General features: G+C 41.4%; 1 protein-coding gene across 1 annotated transcript; it reads right to left on the bottom strand.

The window, feature by feature from the left end:
- Window positions 1-6528: 6528 nt before the first annotated feature.
- On the bottom strand, window positions 6529-16382 carry nifk (nucleolar protein interacting with the FHA domain of MKI67). Its single transcript, XM_055638728.1, has 6 exons — window positions 16083-16382; window positions 13577-13705; window positions 11204-11312; window positions 9845-10056; window positions 8837-8902; window positions 6529-6962 (listed from the first exon to the last, which is right to left on the bottom strand). Exons 1-6 carry the CDS (start codon window positions 16365-16367, stop codon window positions 6756-6758), a joined length of 1008 nt encoding a protein of 335 aa, XP_055494703.1. The 5' UTR covers window positions 16368-16382; the 3' UTR covers window positions 6529-6755.
- Between the last annotated feature and the right edge of the window lie 110 nt (window positions 16383-16492).

The raw sequence follows: 16492 nt of genomic DNA, 5'->3' as shown, positions 1-16492 counted from the left end.
TATGTCATGTTGTTACTTGTGGGCGGAGCACCGAGGCAAATTCCTTGTATGTGAATACTTGGCCAATAAACTTACTTACTTACTTAATTTAGAAACATTAATTTTCATTAAGATAAAGGGAAAATCTAAATCATTTACCTTTCTTGCATATATTCTTAACCCGATTCAAGTGATGAGGCTGTGCTAGATATATCATGGCTGAAGGGCTAGATGTGAAAATTATCCTGCTCCTCAGCTAAGCATAACCCCAAACTGCCCTTGGACTCGACTGGAAGTCTGATGGCACAAGAGGTCAGATGTACTGGCAACTGACCACCAGCTGTACTTCTGACCTGCAGTGGAACGGCTGGCAAAAGGTCAATATCTCAGTTCCTCAATTTCTATTAGGACTGTAATCTAATGGGTATTCTAAAAAGCATGCACGCTTCTAACAATTGCATTTCAATTGTCTGTAAAGAATTGTAATGACTAGAATGAGAAACAAATTGTTGGAGGATCACAGCGAGCCAGGCAGCAAATGTGGTGGGAAATGAACAAGTGCCGTTTTGAGTAATATTTCCTGGCCTGTTGAGTTCCTCCATCAGTCTGCCCTTTTCTCAAGGTTCCAACTTCTGCATTCTCTTTGGCCCCCATTACCATTTGATAACTAGTTCCACAAATGTGCTACATGGGCTGACTGGAACAACCATTTCATAATGTCTGCCCCCATGCCTGCATGGAAATGGAGATTTCTGGGCAATGTTACAGTATTAGTTTTGAACGACTGTGAAACTCCAAATTAAGACAAGGCTGTCATATTAATTTAATGAGACTGGTTCAATTAAAAAAGCTTCAATCATTTAGTTTTTAAAAAATTCACCGAGATTGAAGCCAGCTGGCTGACTGCAGCGTGTGAATTGAAAGGAAGTTAATACAAAAATCAACATAGGTTCATTAAATACTAATTGGTGCTTTCGGAGTCTTCTTGACAATGAACCTTATCAACAAAAGTGCAAGGAACTGATTTACACAAATGCAATTAAAACACATTCACAAATCTTTATAATATCTCTTGACATCATACTCTTTTGCATTCAAGACATGCTTCCTGTACCACAGTACTAGTTGTTTTAAAGAAACAAATCAGGAGTGGAAGGAGAACAAACAAATAAAAAGTGGCTTAAACAAAAGTAGAACAACAAACTACTTAACAAGTTTTCGTCAAAGAAAACATTTTAAGTCAGAAGAAATTACATAAATGATCAAGCATTCAAGCATTTTCTGGTTGAAAATTTTCGGAAAAGGATGGCTTGCTAATTGTTTTCCTCACAGTAAGGATTATTTTCACTTAGGGCAAGCAAAATTATAATGTTTCTTAGCCTTAACTAATTGCCCAATTTGAGGAAAATGCCCAAACAATTGGAGGGTTTGCAAGAGCCCAAAGGACGATGGTAGGGATGTGAATTAGCTGGTTGAATTGTTTGTGCTTCTGGATCCTATTGAATCATAAAACAGGCTCATGAGGCTTTTATGGCCTACACATGCTTTGATTTCTAATATTATATTCTTGATCCCCACAGCTGGTTAAAGCTTAGATTATACTTCTGGAGATTGCAAGGAATTCATTTGTTCGGGTGACAACAGTGCTGCAGCATTTAGTGCTGTTGCCTCATAGCTCTTCTATCCTAGGTTCAATCCTGATCTCTGATATTGACTGTGTGCCAGATGCTCTAAACTCCCCCCTTTGTTGGTTGGTTAATTGACTGCTGCGAATTAACCATTGTGTAAAGTAAGTGGCAAAAGAATCAAAGAAGGAATGGGAAATGGGATTGGTCTGATGGGAGACAGCATAAATTTGAGGGACTGAATAACTATTTATTTTCTGTTATCGTAATTACATGCTCAAAGTTATTCCAAGTGCTGTTCTCATTACACAAGCTTCGCTGCAAGTACAATCATCTGATAATGAGGCCCTGGTCCTAATAGTTGAGCTAAGCTACACAAAAATGATTGGAATTGGACACTTGCTGAAATTAGAAGGTTTGAAGGTTAAAGGAGGTGCATACCCACAAAGAGATATGAACACAATGAGAATCTTACATTATACTATTATTGTTATACAGGCTAAACAATTTTGTTTGGACCATTCAAAAATATTTGTATCCCACTGCAATTTTATCACATAATTCCACTTCTTGAGTTATGTGTTATTTTTAATTTATATTTTATCACCAGTATGAATATATTTTATCACCAGTATCACCACCAACCTTTATGAATATCAATCCCCTTCTGCACAAGATTGGGTCAGTCACCGAGAATTGAAATAGATCCTTTGGCCTACCAAGTCTGACACAAACCCCATTTATTTTTCTCATATTCCATCAACATACCCCTGATTCTATCTCTCACCTGCACAGTTAAGGCAATTTACTGTAGCCATTTAACATTAACTCGTATAACAGACTACTGACCGACATCTACTACAAATGATGGCAGAGGTTCACCTGCACCTCATCCCACTCATCTATTGCATCCGCTGTTCCAGGTGTCAACTGCTCTTCATCGGTGATACCAAGCGTAGGCTTGGCGATCGCTTCGCCCAACACCTCCACTCAGTTCGGAAAATAACCAACCTGATCTCTCTGTGGCTCAGTACTTCAACTCCCCCTCCCATTCCGAATCTGACCTTTCTGTCCTGGGCCTCCTCCTTGGCAAAAGTGAGTCCCACCGCTAATTGGAGGAACAGCACCTCATGTTTCGTTTGGGTAGTTTACACCCCAGCGGTATGAACATTGACTTCTCCAATTTCAGGTAATCCTTGCTTTCTCCATCCTTCCCCTCCCCTTCCCAGCTCTCCCACAGCCTATTGTCTCCGCCTCTTCCTTTCTGTTTCCCGCGCCCCCCCCCACGACATCAGTCTAAAGAAGGGTCGCAACCCGAAACGTCGCCTATTCCTTCGCCCCATAGATCCTGCCTCACCTAACATTAAACCAACATATCTTTAGAACGTGGAAGGAAACAAAAGCACCCAGTCTTTAGTTTTAGAGATACAGCACAGAAACAGGCCCTTTGGCCCACTGAATCCACGTCAACGATCCCTGTACACTAACATTATCCAACACACACTAGGGACAAATTATAATTATACCAACCCAATTAACCTACAAACCTATACATTTTTTGAGCGTGGTGGGAAACCGGAGATCCCAGAGAAAACCTACGCAGGTCATGGGGAGAAGGTACAAACTCCGTACGGACAACAACTCATAGACAGCATCGAACCCGGGTCACTGGCACTGTAAGGCAGCAACTCTACCTCAGTGCCACCATGCAGTCACCGTATGTTCTACACAGATAGCCCCAAATGTCAGGATTAAACCCTGCACTCTGGTATTTTTCACTACCTGTTGTAAATGCGGATGGCTTGATTGAACTTAGAAGGCATTATTTGACTGGATAGCATACCTAGAAAGTTTTTCCACTGTATCATATTGCATGTTGCAATAATAAAGCAATACCAATGTCCACACAAACAATTTTGTCCATTTACACCATACCCATTTGACTATACTATGTCCGCATCCTTCAATGTCCCACGGTGCCTGATGTTTCTTAAAAATAGTGATTGTATCTGACTCCTCCATCTTCTGTGGCTGTAAGTTCCAGATGTCGACCACTCACCATACAGTATAAAAAAAATCCCACGATCTCCTTTAAAAAACCCTTCTCTTACCTTAAACCTAGTTCCTCATATTTATTTATAACTCTACCATGGGGGAAAAAAAATCAGATTATCTACCCAATCTATGCCTTTTATAATTTTATACACCTCTATTAGATTACGTTCGGCCTCCTTTGCACTAGATGAAAACTCAGCCTATACAATCTCTCTCCACAACTAAACTCCTGTAATTCCGGTAGCACTCCTCTGCATTAAGGGGCAGCACTCCTCTGCATTCTCTCCAGCACAACCACATCCTTCTATTTGTGTGGCAACCAGAACTGCACATAATTCTTCAACTAATCAGGTTGCAATTTTTATATTCCAAGCCACGACCTATGAAGCTGAGCATGCTGTTTGCTTTCTACATCACGTTTTCGCCTTTTGTTGACTTTCATAGATTTGAACTGAAGGTCCCTCATTTCAGCAAAATTGCTTTGTGCCCTCCCATTTACCATATACATTGCTTTGTGCCATATTTGTCTTCCAAAATGTATTACTTTGCTCTGATCAGGATTAAGTTCAACTTGACATCTCTTCATCTGATCAATATCCTGCTGTAGTCTTAGGCAACCTTCAGTGGCCATTTCCTCGATGAAATCGTATTCACTTCGGACATTGCCCACATCATACGATTCCATACATGGGTTACCTTTTAGTTTCATTAATGGGACCCATTTGGGGTGGGAGATTGCAGCCTTCACATGGTCCACCCTGTTTCAACAAATGCAATTAACCTGGCGTGCGCAATCAAATAAGCTCAAATAGAACAAGTTGTCCTGCAACTTTAGGCTGTGTACACCATACGCAAGAAGAAGAATGGGACCCGCTCTTTCTTTGGCTACCTTCTTGTTCTTGATATGTTCACGGAATATCTAGACCAAATGTGTCCGCAAGATCCATGGACATCAAGGGGAAAATACTCTAATGCTTGGAGTTATATTTCAGGAGGAGGGAATTTTGTGCTATTTTGTGCTATACTCGTACCCTACATCCGACTTGTTGACCCTATTACCTCCATTGGGTATCAAATGACGTGTCGAACAAAAGAACCAAGGTTTAGTACAACTTAATCGTTATTAACACTTGAGTAACTTAAACATGACTGCAAACTATTGACTTCTAATAACTTTCCATTTACTTTATTATTTCAACTTATTTCTTCTTAAACTAAATCACAAAAAACTCATGACTTGGACTCAGACATTACCCACATGAATGAATTGGCCAAATTCACTAAGGGTAGTCTTCTGAGCTTCAAACTCAGGTCCCTCCTTCTTGCCATAGTTGTTCCCTCATTGTCGCCTCCAAAGTCTCGGAACACCCTTCTTTTATACTAATTTTTCTTTCAAACTCCTAACCAAGTTCTCAACCAAGACTCTCATAATTCTTGTCAATCATTTCAAGTTGTCACTCATCAAATGCTGAATAAACAAAACGCATCTCCGTTCCTTGTCAGGCTCGAGTTGTTAATTATATTGCCATTCTCATCATATAGTTCCTTTGCAAAATGGCCGTTCCCAGACACCTTATCTCAAGGTCACCCTACATAGCCATGAAGTTATCTTCAGCTCTGCTCTCACCTGATGTCCTTCATGTGACCATTTTCACAGTGCTTCTTTGTTCTCTTGGTTCCAGCATTTCTCTGTCTCTGTCTCTCTCTTTCGCTTGTAGCATACTCCCAAAGCTTGTCGGGATACTTTGTCGGGATACCTGCTCAAAACAGTGATTTGCGAAAGACTATCAGCCCTCCTTAATACATAATAGAATTAATTTTCAGCAGATTTTTCAGTTTCAGCTATTTTGACTACATTCTATGTTGGTCATTTGTCCCATCATGCTTCCCCAGTATGTGAGCTCTAGGGTTAGCCATATTAAAAAATACTCATCTTCCTTATAATTCTCAGAATTCCTGACTACAATCTCAACCGAAGGAAAATGATTGTGTATGTTGTCAACTAGGATTTGGCGGAATATGGTTGGAAATGCTTGTCCTATCCATAGCATGCATGTCAAGCATCACCATTGTTTGAGGATGGCAACATTATTGGAGCCCTCTCCTGCTTGCTGCTCAACTATTTCCCACCATTCATAATTAAATATGGCAGGACTGCACAGCTTTGGTGTAATCCGTTAGTCAAAGAATCTATTGTTCTTGTTGGTTAGCAGGTAAATACTCCTGTTGCAGCTTTACCAGGTTCATATCTCATTTTCCAGCATTCCTTTAATTCTTTGGAGTGGCCCAGTGGTAGAGCTGCTTCCTCACAGCGCAGAGACCCGGATTCACTCCTGACGACAGGTGCTGTCTATATGGGTTTGCACATTCTCCCCGTGATTGTGGGTTTTCTCCAGGTGTTCCAGTTTCCTCCCACATTCCAAAGACATTTGGATTTGTAGGTTAATTGGCTTCTGTAAATTCTACCTAATGTGTATTATAGAGCTAGTGTACCGTTGATTGCTGGTTGATGTAGACTCGGAGGGTCGAAGGCCCTGTTTCTACCCTGTACTCTAAATGAAACCAAGTTAAAACTTTGGCCAAAATCGTTTACTCATTTCTCTTTCCACAAATGTAGCCCGTTGAGTACTTCTAGCATTTTCTGTTTCATTTTCTGGCAGGTAAAGAGTATTCAGGGAAATGGAAATTCCACATACAAGGCATCATCCAAGCCAAGTTACCAGAATGTTATTCTGCTCATAGTTGAGTCCAGTCTAATTTTTAAAATGATTGTTCAAATACTCACTTTAAGTAATGATTTTTTATTGAAAACTTGTTGACTTTCTGTAGTCCAATTATTTTTAATAGATAGAAAAACATTTTGAATCAATCACTGTACAAAATATTTTAATTTTGGGATATGAAGTGCAAAATGTAATTACAAAATTGAAATGTAGTTTTTTAACTTTCTATGCACAACAAGCAACACAGCAAAGGCACCGTAAATAATTGTCTTACTGATTCATTAAAAGTTTCAGTACCACTTTCCACAAAATGAGGCATCAATCTTCCAAATAAATCGTTGTTAGGTTTCTCTGGCTTCTTTACAAATTCCTTTTAATTGCCTAGATTTTTTCTTTTAACAGTCATCATTTTCTTCGTTTTTTTCACTTTTTCACCTGAAGAAACAATTGATTTGGTTTTCTTTGCAGTAGTATTTTCAGAGGATGGTACTTTGAATGTGATTTCATCATCTATATCATTAAAGCCCTTTAAAGATTTGCGTCGTTTTATAACAGCAGGCGTGCAGACAGGCGTTTCATCCTGAAATAAAGTTTTTAAAAAAGAGCAATTAGCAATGGATTAGCTTAGTTTATTATTGTTTCCTGTACCGAGATACAGTGGAAAACTTTTGTTTGCATGCTGTCCAGTCAGACAATACAGGATTACAATCAAGCGTCCATAGTGCACAGATAATATATGCAACATTTAGTGCGCGATAAAGTTTGATTAACATAAAATGCAACCAATATATCAAACTGAGATGTTGTTACTTCAAAATAAACATTTGTATACTCATCAATAACTGTAATCCATCCAGTCTGAATACATAGCTCTCTCCATATAAATCCCTTTCTTCATCAAACTTGCCAAGTGTGCTACCGTTGTGGTTTTGCAGAGGCCAGACGACAACTTTCTGGCACCTTCTCATAACTTCACTGGGCTATGATTCCACCAATGAACATCAGGCCATTTTGTTTAAAATGTGCAACAGGGATTCAAAGTTTTTGACTATTGGGATCTTCCCTTGGGCAAAAGTGATCAGTGCGAGTATTATGGAGACCAGCACCATGGCAAAAGGACTTGCAAGTGCTACTAGGGAAAGTGTAAACCACATTGCATTGGATGGGATCTAATGCAGTAATGACGTGGATGAGAAGCAGGAAGTTGATACTGAAATCAACACAGCGAGTTCAGTGACAAGACAGGCAGGCGCACGGTGGGAAATGACAAAACGTTATTGGATTAAATTGCATTTATTACAAGGTAAGGGACTGACGGGTAAAGTGAATGGACTTACGACACGGTTAGGTACATGGGGCTGGGATGTCATAGCCATTACAAAAACATGGCTAAGGGTGGGACAGGACTGGCAGCTTAATGTTTTAGGTGCTGCAGGGAACTAATAGAGGTGGAGGAAAGGGGGGGTATTTTTCATTTAGATCAAGGCACAAGCTCAAGATAAAATTACGGAGGGATCATCCAATAAAGCCATGGATAGAGCTGAAAAAAACATGGATGATCACTGTGTTGGAATTGTACAATACGCCCCCAAAAAGTCAACAGGAATTAGAGGAATAAATATGCAAGGGGAACACATAGAGTTGAAAGAATAATATGGTTGTCCTAAAGGGGAACCTTCCCAATATTAACTAGTTCTTAGGGAAATGGCCCGTATTATCCGCCCCTACCCCACATCCTGTGAGCAGAGTGGGTCTGGAACATTCTACCTGAAAAAGTAATGAGGAAGTAATCACACATTAAAAAGAACTCCGAAACCCATTGAAAAACATACATGGCTATGGCTCTCAAGCTGGCAATATTTTTGGTCACCATAATTTTGAGAGCTCAGCATTCCCTCTTTGAAACTCAGCTGCAATTCCGAATTGATACTGATCAACTGGATTTCACATATTTGTTGAGAGATCACTTAAGCTTACATATTAACTGGAGAACACGGGAGCTTGAAGAAGGATCTGAAGGAACCCGACCTGAAACGTCACCTACCCATGTTCTCCAATGATGCTGCCTGACCCACTGATCCAAGATTAGATTAACTACTTGTTTTGAAGGATGACTGTGAAAAGAGGACCTATTAATGGGCATCAGGCACTAGGCTTCTTCGGTGTTCTTTTTCTCTCAAGGAAATTGTAATCAAGACAATGAAAGAATTTAATATATATCCAACCACTATAATCCACAGTAAAGGAAAAACTCTCAAAATTCATACTATGCTATAGTATGAGCCTGAAGAAGGGTCTTGATCCAAAACGTCACCCATTCCTTCTGTCCAGAGATGCTGCATGTCCCACCGAGATACTCCAGCTTTTTGTGTCTATCTTATGCTATAGTATAACCTGGAAACCAGATACATTTTAATATTCATTAATAGCTTTTGATTAAACATTTAAGTTTACCTGGCTGCTTACTGTATCATTCAATTTTCTAGAAGCTCTTTTCTTCTTTTTAGGCACCGTTGCAGCCTGAAGGATAAGATATCAAGTCTTCCACGTTAGGTATTCAACTAAATATAACTTAAATTGCCCCTCGGGGACGAATAAAGTGCTTTGAATTGAATTGAATTGAATATTGCTCATTAAATAAAGCTCCATACCATGAAGCTGTTTTTTTTTTTAAATGTAAATAATTTCCTATTGACAGCTATCTCAGAAAAGTGATTTTTTAAAATATATTTATCTTCAGGTCAGATGATCATAACTGCAAATGTTTTGTACTGATTATATATGCAAATGTGTACAAACATTTTTCCCCTCAAGACTAAAGCCACAATTAATTTAAAAATACATAGTATCAAGAATATACTGCAGTATTGATGAATTAAAATGGAACATTGAAAACAAGCTGCAGACTACAACAGGTTTAAAATTATGATTATGAGAAGCTGTCCATCAATAGTCCCCAGAAGCTATATTAAATGGAGACACCAGCTACTGCAGATGCTGGTTTACAAAAAAAGACACAAAGTGCTGGAGTAACTCAGCGGATCAGGCAGCATCTCTGGAAAACATGCACAGGTGATGTTCCAGGTCAGGACCCTTCTTCAGACTGATTGTGGTGGGGGAAGTGAGAGCACTCTTCCAGCTTTCATTCACTCCTTTCTTCCTACCCACCTGCCACCCCCCAATCACATCAGTCTAAAGAAGGGTTCTGACCCGTAACGTCACCTATCCATGCTCTCTAGAGGTGCTGCCTGACTTGCTGAGTTACTCAAGCATTTAGTGTCCACTTTCTTTAGCTAAATTTAATAACAAAGCACACCAAAAAAGCTCTGTGATAGGGCTTCAATCAACAAAAGAACTGAAATTAAAAAGAGAAGTGACAAAACTGGCAGCCATGAATTTGACCATTTTAGTAATCAGAAGATTCAATTATCATACAGATGACTAATCACCAAATAAACTTACAAAACCAGGGAAATCATATGTAATTCCTTTCTCAGCAAGTCTTTTTCGCAACTGTTTTTCTTTTATGAGGAGTCTCCGTGACATAGCTTTCTGTTGTACCGGGGTTCGTTTCTTGTTGTAACGAGCAACTGCTGGGTTTGTCGGTTTCTTAAAAATTTTTTCACAACCTTTGAAAAGTTGTGGATGTACTTTTTCTGGCGGAAGAACCTGACCTAAGAATAAAAATATTTACTAATATGTTCACTATTACCTTTAAATGTATGGAAATCTTGCATTGACATGGCATTTTAATCAAGATAAAATATTGCAAAGATATATAATCTGTTTCAGAGACCCTTGATAAACCTGCTCTGTCTATTACCCAAGATGACAAACTCGGCAAACACATGAAAACACCATCACTTATAGATTATTTTTAAAGCCACACACCATCCATACATCAGAAATGTGTTTCTTATCATCTATCATTACTGAGCCCAAATAATGAAACTATACATGTCTTAGCACTGTGGGACTGTGGGAACATACAATTGAATGTCATCAGCAACAAGTTCCCTTCAAGAACAGTGCATCATAGCAAGTGATTGAAAAGTAGAAACCACTGCAATCATTCCATTCTCTATAATAGGTTTGCAACGTCATTATCAACATTTTGGAGAAGCTAAAGAGACCAAAAACTGCTAAATTGAAAGCTTCCGTTGTTTTCAAATGATTCTATGGAGGGGCGCCATGTAGGAAAAGGGTATTGTCAATTGGTGACGTTTTGGGTCGAGACCCTTCTTCAAACTACAGAACAATGATGAGCAGGCCACATTAAAATGGGCAAGAAGTGCCAGTCTTCAATGCCAGAAAAAAACCCTTTTATATGACTTTGATAAAGCCCATTTCAATGCTGTAAGTTGCCAGAAACCTTCTTGGAAAGGTTCATATGTGGATCTGCAGTAATCCTGGACACAAATTTGGTTGGCAAAAAGATGTTCCAAGACTACAGAAAGGGAGTGGACATTGCAAAATGAAAGGCTTAGCTCCTGATCTAACTGCTGTAATGTAAAACAGACAAAGTACATGAAGCACAGATTGACCGAATTCAACATTCCTACTCCACTCATACCCTCAAAACCCAATTAATCTGCAGTGTTCAGGTTTACAAATGATGACATAGAAATTATTTTATGCTTTTAGGATTTTACCAAAGCATGAAATCTATGCCAAAAAGGATGTGGAAGGACTGAAATGTTACTTCTAGCTGGTACCAGTATTCAAACAAGATTAACTTTTCAATAAGCAAATGGCAGGTGTTCCGTTTGCAAGAGATGTACAATAATTCTCATTTTTAATTATTTAGTGGAAAGTACTCACATTTCAAGAGCCTTTCACCAAATAAGTAGTTGTTCATGGTTTCTGCAACAATTTTAGCAACTTCATCACACTCAAACTCCACAAAAGCATATCCTTTGCTCTGTCCACTCTAGATTTAAAATTTAAAAAAACCCAGCATTTTTACAAATTTTGCACAAAAATATTCACAGTATTAATTAGAGGCGATATCAAATGCTTTTGATCAGTTATAAAATTATTTGATTGCATGTTGACAGTTGGGTTATAAATTATCACTTTATTTCAAAAATAATTTAAATCATTACAGTATGTTGAGAAAATCACCAACAAAAGAAAATTAAAACCAGAATTCTAGTACTGTCACCACGTGCCATTTAATGTCCCACAGTCTTCAGCTTTTCTGTTCTATCAGTCCCTATTTTTCCTCAACTCAAAATGTGTTTCATTCGTCACAAAACTACGGTCCATTGCCTTGGCTCTGTCCTGAAGGCGATGGCTCAAATACTCACACTCACTCGTACCCGGTCTATAGACAACCCCGATCCCAACAGTGAAGCCCAGACATAGAAGGTGCACGGCCATGCCGACGGCTTTGCGCAGGATGCAGTACAGCCAGAGTTAGGTGGCAGCCAGCGCAGATCTTCTTGCGTCCTAGTGTCATCGCGCCTGGGCGCCTCGGGTCCGGGAGGTACTGGAGAGGAAGGAAGTCTGTGGGCCGGATGACGACGGGAAAAAAAATACGCCCTGCGGGCCGGATGATTTCAGGTTACAGGCCGCATTCGGCCCAGGGGCCAAAGGTTGCCGACCCCTGATCTACGTCTATGGGAAGACAATGCAAATGCAACTAACATCAGACAGAAGAGCAGGAATAAGTCCCCATGCTGTTACGCCATTTATTAAGATTATGACTGATTTATTTCAGCATTTTTCTGTGCACATTCCGATATTCATTAGTTTTCTTCCTGCAAAGATAGACAAAAATGCTGGAGAAACTCAGCAGATGAGGCAGCATCTATGGAGTGAAGGAAATAGGCGACGTTTCGAGTCTGGTGTTCAGACTGAAGATAGATCTTGACTCGAAACGTCAAGAGGTGTTCAGACTGAAGATGGGTCTTGATTCGAAACGTCACCTATTTCCTTCGCTCCATATATGCTGCCTCACCCGCTGAGTTTTTCCAGCATTTTTGTCTACCTTCGATTTTCCAGCATCTGCAGTTCTTTCTTAAATATTTCAAAGATATGTATTTTGCCAAGTGTACTTTCTGTGCTTTTTTCTTTTAGCATATCCTTGCTCTAGAGATTTCCGGTAATACAATTTGTACCATCATAACTTTAAAATATCACAGCAATGTGACCAAAAGTAGAAAAAGATGATAAATTTCACTTTACACAAATTGGTAGACATTCAACGATCATTAGCTTAAAGATAATAATAATAATATAATAATAATAATATTTATTTATATAGCACTTTTCAACAAAACCAGTATTTGAACCAAAGTGCTTTACAGAGATTGATTAAATTAATTGAACAGATCAATGCAATAAATCCATACAAATCAAAAAAAAAAAAGAGAAAAAAGAGAAAAAGAAAAAAGACACAGAAACAGTACACTATAGAAATCAACATGAAACGTCCCCCCACAGCAGAATTCACTGTGAGGGAAGGCACCAAAAAATATCCAGTTCTCCCCCTCATAGTCCACCCGAGGTCGGGGCCTATATCTGGCCTCCTCAGCCAGCCCGGTATCTTCAGGCCCTCCTGCCGTGAAGCTGGACCATCGGCGTCGGTGAACGTCCATCAGCGGCCAGGACTGAAGCGGCCGCTTCCCCCCCCCAAGACTGCAACGACCAAAGTTCAAAGGCCGCGCCGGCCGATTGAGTGGGACACTGGCGATCTCGGATCCCAGGCTCCACGGTGCATTCAGAGACGGTCACAGTGCCCCGGAGATTACCGCAAGGCGACCCGGTAAGGCATCGCACGCTCCTTGTAGATGTCCCAGCATCTACAAACTGTCGAAGCTGCAGTCCCCGCAGGAAACGCCGCTCCAGCGCTGCTCCATTTGAAGGCCGCACAGAACAGGACGAAGATGCGGTTCGGAGAAAAATATCTCCGACAAGGTTGAACTGGGGTTCAAATAGTTTGCCCCCTTGCCCTCCCCCCACCCAAGCACAAAAAGAAGTCCTTAATAAACACTTTCAGATTTGACAGGACTCAAATCAATTCTTTAAAAAAAAAAGGTGACACTTTGGACAGCAGGAGGAGATACAGTACACAACGGCGCATCACCCCCGCTGTCCGCCATCTTGAAAAGATACTTAATCTTTCATCTAGATCTGGCACACACAGCATTGAAATTAAGAAGTTTACGGTTTCATACATTTCCCCATTACCTTTTTGCTCCGTGAAAGTCGAACACGACGAACTGTTCCAAATTGGGAGAAGTATTTCCGGATTTGTGGTTCAAAGAATCCATTGGGTATGTGGCCCAAGTAAATTACACCTGATGTTAGCTTTACAAGCTGATGGAAGAAAAACTTACATTAGGTCCGTGCAGAATTCATTTTTTTTCATAGCACATTTTAGAATGCCGAATTAATGAATGGCATGATATTAAGGTGCAGCAAAAATGTTCCCATTAGATTCTTTTCCAATGCAAGACTGCCAGAAATCTGTGAAAAAGTTGTCAACCATTGAGTGGGAACATTTCAGCCTGATGCACTAATAATCCACCAGACATTGCATTCAGAGAATAAGGGTATCATTGCTCTTAATTCCACAGCAGCTTCAATATATGCCTGCCAGCAGGAAATGCAAACCTTTGCAAACTGTCAAATACATTTAAGTTGAACATACTTTATTTTTTCCATAAAAGGGAAAAGAACATTTCCCCTTGTTTCTTCCATCAATATTAAGCAAATATTGAAGAAGGTTATCACCAGTGGTTGCAAATGCCAAGGGAATTCTAAGCAAAAATCTACTTTTAAGAAACACTTTCAGATTTGACAATCACAATCAATTCCTTAAAACATTTGATTACATGACACTTTGTTACTATAGTTTAGTTTATTGATACAGCGAGGTAACTGGCCTTTCAGCCCACCAAATCTATGTTGACCGTCGATCGATCACCAAATCTATGCCAGACCACCCGACACAATAGGGCAATTACAGCAGCCAATTAACCTACAATTATCATTCATTCATACAAGGTTGCACGTTTTTGGAATGTGGGAGGAAAGCAGAGGACCCTGAGGAAACCCATGAGGTCATGGAAGAATGTGCAAACTCCACATAGACAGCACCTGTAGTCAGGATCGACCCCAGCCCTACTGCTGCGCCATGGTACTGCTCCAAGTTATAGTCCTCTAGCTGTGCCTAATGTGTCACCACAAGGATGTTATTAGGACTCGAGGGTCTGAGCTACATGGAGAGGGCGAGTAGTCTGGGGCTCTATTCCTTGGAGCACAGGAGGATGAGGGGTGATCTTAGAGGTGTACAAAATCAAGAGAGTAATAGATCTTGTAGATGCACAGTTTCCTGCCCAGAGTAGGGTAATCGAGGACCAGAGGACATAGGTTTAAGGTGAGGGGATGAAGATTTAATAGGAATCAGAGGGGTACCTTTTCACACAAAGGGTGATGAGTGTATAGAACAAGCTGCCAGAGGATGTAGTTGAGGCAGGGACTATCCCAACATTTAAGAACGTTAAAGGTACACAAAAATGCTGGAGAAACTCAGCGGGTGCAGCAGCATCTATGAAGCGAAGGAAATAGGCAACATTTCGGGCCGAAACCCTTCTTCAGACTCAGAAAGTTACACAGGTACATGGATAAGACATGGAGGGATATGGACCAAACGCAGGCAGGTGGGACGAGAGTCGATGGGGCATGTGTAGGAAGGAACTGTAGATACTGGTTTACACCGAAGATAAGACACAAAATGTTGGAGTAACTCAGCGGGACCGGCAGCATCTCTGGAGAAAAGGAATGGATGACACAGTGTGGGCAGATTCTCGACCCGAAACGTCTCTCATTCCTTCTCTCCAGAGATGCTGCCTGTACAGCCGAGTTACCCGAGTATTTAGTGTCTATCTTCTGTAAATGGAGGAATCTGTTGACTAAAGATACTGGAGGAGCTCCTCTAGCATCTTTGGTTGACTGGCGTGAGCAGGTTGATCCGAAGGGCCTGTATCCACGATATCTGACTCCTTTTACGATGCTGTCTGTCGCGGCGAGTTTTACTCCAAGCATTTAAGAAGGAACTGCAGATGCTAGAAAATCGAAAGTACACAAAAAAAGCTGGAGAAACTCAGCGGGTGCAGCAGCATCTATGGAGCATCTATTCAGACTGAAGAAGGGTTTCGGCCCGAAACGTTACCTATTTCCTTCGCTCCGTAGATGCTGCTGCACCCGCTGAGTTTCTCCAGCATCTTTGTGTGTTTCGAAATGCATTTCGTTGTCTTAATGCATTTCGTTGTCTCTGTACTGTACACTGACAATGACAATTAAAATTGAATCTGAATCTGAATCTGTGTAGCTACGATTTTCCAGCATCTGCAGTTCCTTCCCTTCTTGAACAACCCGATGTTGTGTCTCAATCTGGCGCGTGGAAGGTCCCCGGGGGCGCGCGCGCCCGCGGACGTCAGCACGCACGGTCGTGCACGCGCGCGCCGGGTTCAGCGCGTGTCCCAACCAAAGACCATAGGCTCTGCTATAGGATCTATGGACCATAGAGCGCGGGCGGGGGGGGGGCGGTCCCAACGGTCCCAACGGTCCCAACGGTCCCAACGGCCCCCCGCGCGCCGCCAACTGTCCGCTGCCGGGTCACGTGAGAACAAACGGCCCCCAAATGGCGTCTCCACCTCAAGCATCCCGTCCCCCTCTCGATCTCCCTCACCTTCGGCCGCTTCTTCATCCCCTGCACCTTCCGCTGAAACTCTTTCTGCAGCGTGGGCTCGAGGGAAAGCGATTGCTGGGCGCGACCACGGCCGGCGGCCGCCGCACCTCTCGCCTCAGTCATGGTCATGGTCCCGATGCCGGAGTTCACTGAGCGGCCGATCTCCTGTCGCTCCCCTTGGACCCACGAGGACGGAGGCGAGAAGGTGACGGACAACGCGGGGCAAGAGTGGGCGCCTCCAACATCGCCACCGCGCCCCCCACTGGATGGAGGACCTCGCATCATCTCGCACCCCCCCCCCCCACCATCCAGAAAAGTAGAACTGACAGGATATCTTCAGCAATTCAGGAAACATGGGTCTCGACCAGAGACATCACCCATCCCAAATCTCCAGAGATCCAGTCCTTCTC

This window comes from Leucoraja erinacea, chromosome 7 (assembly GCF_028641065.1).
Source record: "Leucoraja erinacea ecotype New England chromosome 7, Leri_hhj_1, whole genome shotgun sequence".
Lineage (NCBI taxonomy): Eukaryota > Metazoa > Chordata > Chondrichthyes > Rajiformes > Rajidae > Leucoraja > Leucoraja erinaceus.
The sequence above is the reverse complement of the archived record's forward strand: the minus strand, read 5'-3'. Positions and strand labels throughout refer to the sequence as shown.